At 38.1% G+C, this 10,409-nt stretch overlaps 1 protein-coding gene across 1 annotated transcript in view; it reads left to right on the top strand.

Annotated features, from left to right (window-relative positions):
- The first annotated feature begins 3,004 nt into the window (after nt 1-3,004).
- BBOX1 (gamma-butyrobetaine hydroxylase 1) overlaps nt 3,005-10,409 on the top strand; it is a 71,678-nt gene continuing 64,273 nt past the window's right edge. The window contains exons 1-2 of the mRNA XM_079930221.1: nt 3,005-3,474; nt 4,688-4,802. Coding sequence (XP_079786347.1) covers nt 3,256-3,474; nt 4,688-4,802 — 334 coding nt within the window. The 5' untranslated portion in view covers nt 3,005-3,255. The remainder of the gene's footprint in view (nt 3,475-4,687; nt 4,803-10,409) is intronic.

Below are 10,409 nucleotides of genomic sequence, written 5' to 3'. Positions count from 1 at the left end.
TACAAGCCTATTCATTTTCATGAAGAATCTGTTTTCAAGTTCTGATGATCCTTGATGGTTTCTCCCTGTTTAAATTTTCAGCCCATTTGCCCCAATACAGCTTTAAATAAATCAAGAAAAGTTGAAGAGGGAAACTGTTTTCCCATTGCTCCCTGCTTTTGTTTGGATGACCATTCACATTTGTCATGAAGTTGAGAAAGGAATTGTGAAGTGTAGAAGTAACCCACCAAGTTCCTTCATAGATACCCAAACAATTTAACTTCAGCAACACCCAGGTCTTTCCAGTTCTTCCACCCTCTCCCAGGTGCCTCAGGCAGCCTCCATCAACCACCCTCCTGATGTGGCCACTGCTCTCGAAATACCCTCCTCAGAACAGCCATTTCAGGAGGGCGGGGGGGAAGAGTCTCAGGTTCCCCTAATACCTGGGAATGCACTTTCCCTCTCCAGTTCAAATTTGCTAAGCAGAAGAAGAAAAATAAAGAAAAAAGAGAGAGAAAGCCTAAAAAGGAAGGTTGGATTGTAACTAGTGTCTGTTAGTGCAGATACATCTATCGGTGTGATCAGTTCAACAGCTAGTGTGACTTGGCACAGTGCCAAGTTAAGTACAGAACAGTATTTATTGTGGTAGGGGTTGCACCCTTCAAACAATGTATCCATTCAGAATTCAATGTGTTATGACCCAGCAATCCCACAACTGGACATATAACCTGAGAAAACTATAATTCAAAAAGAGTCCTGTACCACAATGTTCATTGCAGCACTATTTACAATGGCCAGGACATGGAAGCAACCTAAGTGTCCATCAACAGATGAATGGATAAAGGAGATGTGGCACATATATACAATGGAATATTACTCAGCCATAAAAAGAAACGAAATTGAGTTATTTGTAGTAAGGTGGATGGACCTAGAGTCTGTCATACAGAGTGAAGTAAGTCAGAAAGAGAAAAACAAATACCATATGCTAACACATATATATGGAATTAAAAAAAAATAAAAATGGTTCTGAAGAACCTAGGGGCAGGACAGGAATGAAAAAACAGACGTAGAGAATGGACTTGAGGACAAGGGGAGGGGGAAGGGTAAGCTAGGATGAAGTGAGAGAGTGGCATGGACATATATACACTAACAAATATAAAATAGATAGCTAGTGGGAAGCAGCCGCATAGCACAGGGAGATCAGCTCGGTGCTTTGTGACCACCTAGAGGGGTGGGATAGGGAGGGTGGGAGGGAGATGCAAGAGGGAGGGGGTATGGGGATATATGTATATGTATAGCTGATTCGCTTTGTAAAGCAGAAACTAACACACCATTGTAAAGCAATTATACCCCAATAAAAATGTTTAAAAAAAATTCAATGTGTGAAATTTATAAAAACCCTTTCTACCAAGACATTTTCAAGCTCATTAATAAACACTTTATTGACAATGAGTTAAGCTTAGAATATACACTGATACACATGAAAGTTTAACGATAAAAATAAGAAGGTTTTTTTCCTTAATTGTCTTACTCCTTGGGAGAACTTAAGATGGTATCATCTGTATTCTGGTATTCCTCAACCTCTTTCTCCTGCTGTTTACTTGGGTAATTGCCATAGATTTTTCACTGGGCAGGGATGTTTCCAGTTAATTTGGGATAATATAACCAGACCCTTAAATAGCATACAACACATAAGAACAAAAAGAATAAACATAGTAAACTTTTCTCTAGCTCAGAGGTTGGCAAATATTTTCTGTAAAAGGGCAAATATTATATTTTTTGGCTCTGCAGGCTGTATACATTCCCTGTCACATGTTCTTGTTTTATTTTTTCAAACTTTATAAGAATGTAAAAACTACTCTTACCTCATGAGCTGTACAAAAACTTCTGGCCCACAGGCGGTACTTTGCCTGTCCTTGATCAAGTTATGTAAGTCATGCTTTTACTTCAGTAGATACAATCTTACTTAAATACAGAATAGAGTTCTATTTTTCCTCCTCATATGTAAAGCTAGAGTTATCATTCAAATATATATTAAATATCTTCTATGTGTCTGCTGCACTAGAGGATACAAAGATCACCATGAAGTTTCAGACCTCAAAAAAAAAGTGAGATAATTATGAAAGTAAACAAAAAATAAGGAAGACTGGGCACAAATGGCATTGATAGTTGTCTGAAAGGCTCCAAAATGCCTCCTTAAAGATGTCTATATGAGTAAGTTTTAAAGGGTGTGATCAATGCTGCTGAATGCATATTAACTCTATCTTATTCTCCTTCCTCACTAATAAAACATTGATTTCTGCAGAGCAAGCATGTGACTAGTAAACAGCTATGTTTCCCAGCTTCCCTTGTAGCTAAGGTTAGATTGTGATATAATTCTGGTCAATGAAATATACTTGGAAGTTGCTAGATGGCGAAATGTTTTAAAATGAGGTAGACTTAGCTGCCACATGACGTTTTTCCTTTTCCCTTCTTCCTCTCTGGAATGTAGATGTGGTATCGGTGATGCAGCAGTCATTTTGCAAACATGAGGCAAGAAGTAGAAGGAGAAAATCTACCAGTAGCCTGGGCTTCCCATGGTTCTGTGAAATCACATTACCATCACTGGACAGTCATGTTAGGACTTCTTTTCACACAAGAAAAATAAACTCCTTGCTTATTTAAGCCTTTATTTGTCAGATCATCTGGATACAGATAGGTTGGCTCTATCTGTTTGTGAAAGGTCATCCCTTTCACAAAAAAGTTTGTGAAAGGTCATCCCAAGCAATGGGGGCAGAATGAGCTGAGGAACTGAGATTTGAAAGTATGGAGGTTGAACGATAGAAAATATTTAGTTTGGCTGGAGCCAGTGTACTTGGGCATCAGTTAAAATAGCACAGGTATGATTATTACACTTTCAATTTGTGGAGTATTTTTCTCCCTTAAAACATTTCCAGAGCTTTTATGCAAACATAAAAGTGCCTGTGTCTTTGGTTCTGAACTTATGATCTAAAATTACTGTGAGAAAAACAAGGAATTCTTTTCATCTGGATCCTGACTCAGCACGTTTATCTTGTTTACTTTCAGTCACTGTGTTTCTGTTTACAGCTCATGAAATACTCTCATCAGAACAAAGGTCCTAGCGTTGATAAGTGAAACCACAAACTCAAGCAAATAGCAGAAGCCAGAGTCCATTTGAATTGAAGTCAAGTTCAGAGCCGATCTTCCTGAGAGTCCTTTTAACACTGATTTGTCATAGCAGGTAGCTGACAAGATTTACCCTCAAGGACCAGAAACATGCACTGTGCCATCCAAAAGGCAGAAGCGCTGGATGGGGCTCATTTGATGCGAATCCTCTGGCAGGATGGTGTAGAGTCTGTCTACCCCGCTGTGTGGCTGAGGGACAACTGTCAGTGTCCCGACTGCTACCTGGATTCTGCAAAAGCACGGAAACTTCTCATCGAAGCTCTTGATGTGAACATCGGTATCAAAGGCTTGACGTTTGACAGGAAAAAGGTAACTATCTCTAAATTATCTCTGCCTTCTCTCTCAACTTAAATGAAGGAACTAGTCTCCAATAATTTACATAATGAATTATATTTTATTAGATCATATTTTATAAATAAAGCCGTGATTGCATAGTCCTTGGTGCGAAGTCCACATGCTTACTAAATGGAAGCTTCTGCTATTATTACTATTTTTATTACTACTGCTATTATTTTAATAAAATGTACAGTGTTGCTCATTATTCCTTCAGTGAGTGGCAGCCTTGAAGACACAATCAAACTATGTCTGTAATAAAAGGAATGCCCCTGGGCTTCAGTTTGCTCATCTAGAAATGAGGGATACTAACAAAATTTGTTCCTAGAGATGATGTGAAGATTCAATGAGCTAATATGAGTAAAACTCTTAGCATGTGGCTGGCATATGGTGAGCGCTCAAAAACTTGTATTGATGAATATTTTTAGTCAAATTCGTGAGTAAATGTGTAAGGCTTTGTATGGGATTCCTGAGAGCATAGCTCTCAAAACCACAAACTAGATGTGGCCTCACCCTGTGTTTCTCTCTTCCAAATTTGCTAAGATAGTTATCAGAAGAGCAAGTGTGACCAGCAAGGTCATCCTCTCCCACTCTTGTCTCCATCTCAAATTAAGGACTTTACCCCCAGCGTTCAGTGCTTGCTAGCTGTGGGACCTTAGACATGTTATTTCCTCTTACTTTGCTCACCTGAAAAATGTGAGTATTAGCTATCGCTTCTCCCTCAAGTTGTATGAGGACTAAGTGGGTTATGTTTATAGCGCTCATTGTACAGTATACACTCAAAATGGTGTTATTCTTACTATTATTATCTGCCTCATCATCATCATTACTATTTCTGACACTCTTGGCAGGAATATTAATTGATCTCTAACCATCACAGAAAGTTTAGGGACCACAGGTTTTCAGAATATAGAACAAGAACTCAGATCTAGCCAGGTTTATATTTCTTTGTGATATTTAAAGGGCCTCAGATCTCAGCTGTATCCCCTTGGCTTTCAGTTTCCTTGTTTTCCAAAAGCTTATTCTATGCCTGTGAGTATATAAGTTAAAAAACAGAAAGAAAAAAGAGCAAGAGCTCATTCGATTCCCTGATAACCTTAAATAACATTCAGAAACAGCAAGAGTGGAGAACCAAAGTACATAGAAGCATAATAAACGTTTAAGTGATATTTGCTTCCTGTATTATAAGGTTCATATCACGTGGCCAAACGACCACTACAGTGAATATGAAGCTGATTGGCTGAAGAAAAGATGCTTTTCACAGCAGGCCAGAGAAAAGCTCCAGAGAGAATTATTTTTGCCAGGTAACCTTGCTATGGTCTTCAATGTCCTTTAAAACTTGTCTGGTAAGAAATTTGCTCAGAAGCAAATTAAAACCCTTGTGCTTTGGTTAAAGTATTATTGTAATTTATGTGGAACGTTTAATGATTTACCAACACAGATCATGTAGGTAGAGATGGAAAGAAACATAGAGGAGTTCTAGACATTCTAAAGAGAAAGAAAGAAAAGAAATGCAGCAAATATTTATCCTTGTCATCTAACACAAAAACTGGCACACCGTAGATATCCATAAGTGTTCCCTGCAAAGCAGCAGGATGAACCAGAGGCAGACTTGCCCTTAAGAATTTTATCTAAGGCCAGAACCACACAGAATCAATAAGGCAGAAATTCCTAACCTGGCATCAGATAAAACTATGTGATCTATGAACCTCATGAAATGATATACACAACATTGACAACACTGAGTGTGCATGTGAGCATGTGTGTGTGTGTGTGTGTGTGTGTGTGTGTGTGTGTGTGTGTATGTGTGTCAGGCTTGTGCACAGCAAATTGCTTGGGGAGAGTTTATATGAATCCCAAGGGAATCTGTGAACACAGAAACGTTTAGAAAATCTCCAGTAAAAAGATTCGGTGGAAAAGGAAGACTTTATTCTTTGTTGGTTTTTTTTAAAATTTGCTTTCAGTCTTTTTTCTTTTTTTATTGAAGTATAGTTGATTTACAATGTTGTGTTAATTTCTGCTGTACAGCAAAGTGATTCAGTTATACATATATATATATATATATATACATTCTTCTTTATATTCTTTTCCATTATGGTTTATCACAGGATATTGAATATAGTTCCCTGTGCTATACAGAAGGGCCTTGTTGCTTATCCATCCTATATAGAATAGTTTGCATCTGCTAACCCCAAACTCACTCCATCTTTCCTCCACTTCCCCTTTGGCAACTATGAGTCTGTTCTCTATGAAGAAGACTTAATTTTTGATCTGAGAGATAAAGTAAATACTTAATATAGATAAAAAGTTATTTTTTAAATACGATTTTTGGAGATACACAGTAATACAGCTCAAACAGAGGTGCTGGGGAGAAGTGGGAAGTATTAATACTTTACTCTCTGTGTATTTTGAAGATTTGTGTCATAAGATGATGTGGGTCAAAGGCCCACAAATTCATGTTTTCAAATTCTGAAAACATGCTGATTCATATGTATTTACTAGAACCTTGACTTCTACAAACACACTAACAAGCCAACTTTCCCTGAACATTCTTTTCTGCTGTTTACCAGATATATTGGACCACTGTCCCTTTGGGCAACTGACCAGCCTTGTTGGATTTTATACACACCTCTTCTGGGATTTCTGGGTCATACACCAAGATAGAGATTTTACCTTACTCCTTTCGAATCTGAAATTCTCAAACATGTGTGGTAACTGCATGGTTTTCAATGTTAGACTTACAGCAGTTTACTGGGTGTGGAGATGTTACTAAATAGCCAACTTGAACCCCACAGCTTCACCTTGTCCCATGGTTATCAATAGGGTACGACGTGGTCCCCTTCCTGTTCGAGCATAGTCCAGTCTTATCAAGAGCTAGCTTCCTCCATTCTCTTGATCTCAACATTCTGACACCTGACAATGTTTTGCTCTAGTGCTTTCTGTCTAAACCACCAGGAATCCATTTTCCTCTTTATCTAGTCCAGCTAGCTGGTGGAATCCAGATGGATATCAAGGGAAAGATGTTTTTCCTGCCTTCCCCCCAGTGAGTGCTTTGCTAGATTCTTCAAAGAGTCTTCAATTACAAAACTGAGTGGCAACTGTCTGGGTCAAATAGCAATATCACAAGTATATTATTATTTTTTATTTATTTTAGATTTCTTCTGGTACTCAAAATATTTTTCCTTAACTCTGCCCTAATTTTGTAATCCCGTTGGATTTTACTCTAATTTCCTTCGAGTTCTTCTTTTGATTATTTTCAGGGAATAAAAGCCAACTTTTTATTATTACAGCTTATGCTTTTAAGCATTGTGAAAGTATATGGCCACTCCCTCCATTAATATTTCTTGACGGGTTCAGTTTTATAGCTTACATTTCTCAGTACTATCAGGCAGTAGCAGGATGGAAATGATACTACATTCAGTTACACAGTGGAAAAAACTAGTCACACTGACAGGCTGCAATCATGAATAATATAAGGAGGACTGGCTGCTAGTTAGACAACGGAAACTATTTTAATGGTTTAAAACAAGATCAGATTTTGAAAATATATTCTCAAGCTGTGCAATTGGTAGGTGAAAGAAGAAATTAATGGACCATTTTTGAAATATCGCTTCTATGGCTTTTTGCCTGTAGAATTTGACACCTTATTTCCCTGCCATCGCATATTTTCAAACATTCATACTCAGAACAAGTAAACAAACTCAGTTACATTTGTCAAAGAATTTTGTTTTTAGTCCTCAGTGGCAATGTTTCCTCTACTGCTCTTTCCTTAGAGTGAGGAAACACTTTTAAAATCTGGCGTCAAGATGAAGATCACTTTTCCTTGATCTTTGCTTGGCACTAGATGTTGAACTCAAAAATGAAAAAAACATCAGCCAGAAAAAACTCTTGTCATGGGACAGCCACAGCTGGAAAGAAGGCATGGGTAACGATCATTCCGTCATAAATTTCTATTCAACTGCACGTATATCGCGCACCTATCTCGTGTGGGAAGCTGTAAGGAAATACCAGGTTTTAAAAAGACATGGATTCTGCCCTAGAGGATTTATCCAGTCGAAGAGGGGACACTAGGTATGGAAACAAATAAGTATAGTACATCATTTTAAGTACATGAAAGTGTGCATAGAAGGTTAATTAGAATGTAGAAGGACTCTGAAGAAATACTTGAAATACTAATACTTGAGCTGGGTTTTGAAGGATCTGTCAGACAAAGATAGAAGGAAAGGAAATTCTCAACAGAGAAAAGGGCATGGAGAAAATCAGAGAAGCATAAAAGGGCAGGGTAGGTGCGGGAAACTGCAATTAGTTTAAAATATGGGTGAAGTTAAACTTGTTAGGCAACAAGGAAGGAAGTGGCTTAAGTACCCTACTAAGAAGCTCAGCCCTAAACCCTTAGGCAAGGAAGTTTGCCCAGCACAGAGGTCAAGTATGTTTCCTTCCATTAGTTTCCCAGGCTGATTCTCTTCCTAAAATTCCAGAGAAATGAGTTTAAGGTCTTTATAAGTTTAAGAAGATTGCTTTACTTATTTTCTTTAGGATGCATTTTATATTTTCAGAGTTGTATCTTTCTGATTTTTACCAAATGCATGTAATTTCGTAAATGCCTACAAGGTTGTGAATGTCTTCTTAGCTTCCTTTGTCTCTTGATGCATTCTCTCCCCCTCCAGTGTACCCCTTTGGTTCTTGGTTTGTACTTATCTTACTAAAGATGGTGAAGTGATCAGTTCTGTGTTGTAGAAAGGTCTTGGGCATGGTCATCTGTGCTGGATGGATTGGCGTGGGTAGTGCCTGGGAGCAAGGTAACCATAGCATGGCCTAGAAATTGTCCTGTAAGAGCCATTAAGAACTTAAACTAGGGAAGTAGCAGAGAGGATGGGGGTAGAATTTGTACTCAAGAGAAACATATCATTGACCTGGAGGACAGGAGGTTGCTGGCCCTCTAATCTCTACCAATTTAAAACCAGACTGTTGAAGCCTTGCATGTGAGTGTTTCCAGATAGGTGGATGAAATGGAAGACTTTAATAAAACATTGGAAATATGAAGATTTTTAAATGTAATTGTTTTTTAACCTCCATGTGAAACTGACATAATTATACACTCATTTTTTGTGACTAACTTCATGATGCAAAATTCCCAAAATAAAATTGATAAGACTAAAATGGGGAAAAAAATCAATACATAGCATGATCTTATATATATATGAACCTAAATATCTGTTCTTCTTATTAACACTCAGAGGCAGAATGAATGCTTGTTTTCCTATCTATCTCCTTGAACTGGTACTGAAATGTTTGTATATTATTCTCTGACATCAGTAGTATTTGTCATTGCAAATTGAGATTTAAAATGTGGTAATTTGAAGAAAATCTTTTGTTCTATGGAAGCAGTCTGCTCAGTTTTCTCAGCAGTGCAGGGAGTGAGTACATTGCACTGTCAGAAAAGGATATTTCCCCTTGTTTCAATATGCTCCACTTTAGCAGAGCAAGTCTTCACCTGTGTACGTTATCAGACTACAACCCTTCGGTACATAGCTATGACTCCCTCCTTTGTTTCAAAAGGAATATGCCACAAGAGGAGTGAAAAATCTCAAGGAGATATAAGGTCCCTCTAAGATCTCTGTGCCTTGCACATGGTGACAAAAACAACCCAAAAAACAGAGCTCCCCCTTTCTTACAGAGGGCATGTGTTTCCTTGAAGATGAAGCTTTCTATTATAGTGCAAAGAACAGAATTGGTTTGGTACCCAGGCTACTTTTACAGAAACTTTCCAAAAGAGAAAAAATCACTATCTTTTAAAAAAAATTGACAAGTAATGTACACAATAAACATGCCTAACTCCCATGTAATATTTCACCCATGTCCCTAAGCTTTGCCCCATCCTTCCCCCTTTCTTAAACCCCTACAGGTAGGAATCTGCAGTGCATGTCGCGGATGGGTGAGGGCATTTTTTTCACATATTACTTGGTAATTATAAAAAGGACTGGGAGTTTGTTTGTTTCAAGCTGCCTTAGAACGTTCCAACTGTATCAGAACTGCCAGGTCAGAATGGCTTCAGAAGAGCTCTGTTAAATCAGTTGCATTAGAGCAATCAATTCACCATGTTATGTACCAAAATACATTCCCTTCCCAAGAAAGACCTTATAAAAATTCCTTCCCTGAGGTCATCCAGGCTCACATTGTCTGATGCACAGGTGGGAGAATGGTTCAAAGTCTTCGTAAGTTTCAGAAGCTAGTCTCTATTCTACTTTGCCTGCCATATGTGAAATGAACCTATTGACTTTCAGAGAAATGTCTTTGGGGTTTTGATGAAACGAATACAGGTATCTTAAATGCTTGTGAGTTTACAAATGCATATTTTGCTTCACTTTTTCTCTGTGCCATAGTGATGTCTTCCAACGTGTCTTGTTCTTTTCTGAATTACATATCATTTATCCCACTCAGTTTCTGCATTGTACTTGGTAAACGTGGGCGTAATATGTAAAGGGTCTAATATCCCTCCATGGGCTGTGAGTCAGTGAGTTCAAGATGGGAGATTCAAGATTCCAAGACTGGGAAGTACCCTGCAGTGCTGTGTACCCAGCAGAGGCCCCAAATCTGCGGGTTGTTCCCACAGCCATCTGCCTAGTTTTTGATTCCACTTGTAAACTCTAGGTCAGGTCCTTTTTCTTTTGCCTTTTCTCATCTCCATCCATACCTCCAATTAGAAAATACATAACCACATACTCAGAGATAAGTATTGGGTTGACCAAAAAGTTTGTTCGGATTTTTGTAAGATGTTATGGAAAACCCGAACGAAATTTTTGTCCAACCGAATATTAAAGATGTCTATTTTACAACTAGATACATTACAGAAATACTGGGGAAAAAAGGCCTGTGTACTACATCTATTACTTTTTTAAATTTTTAGGTAA

Source organism: Stenella coeruleoalba, assembly GCF_951394435.1.
Source record: "Stenella coeruleoalba genome assembly, chromosome: 8".
In the NCBI taxonomy this organism is placed as follows: domain Eukaryota; kingdom Metazoa; phylum Chordata; class Mammalia; order Artiodactyla; family Delphinidae; genus Stenella; species Stenella coeruleoalba.
Note: the sequence above shows the minus strand (reverse complement) of the source record. Positions and strands in the feature narration are given on the sequence as shown.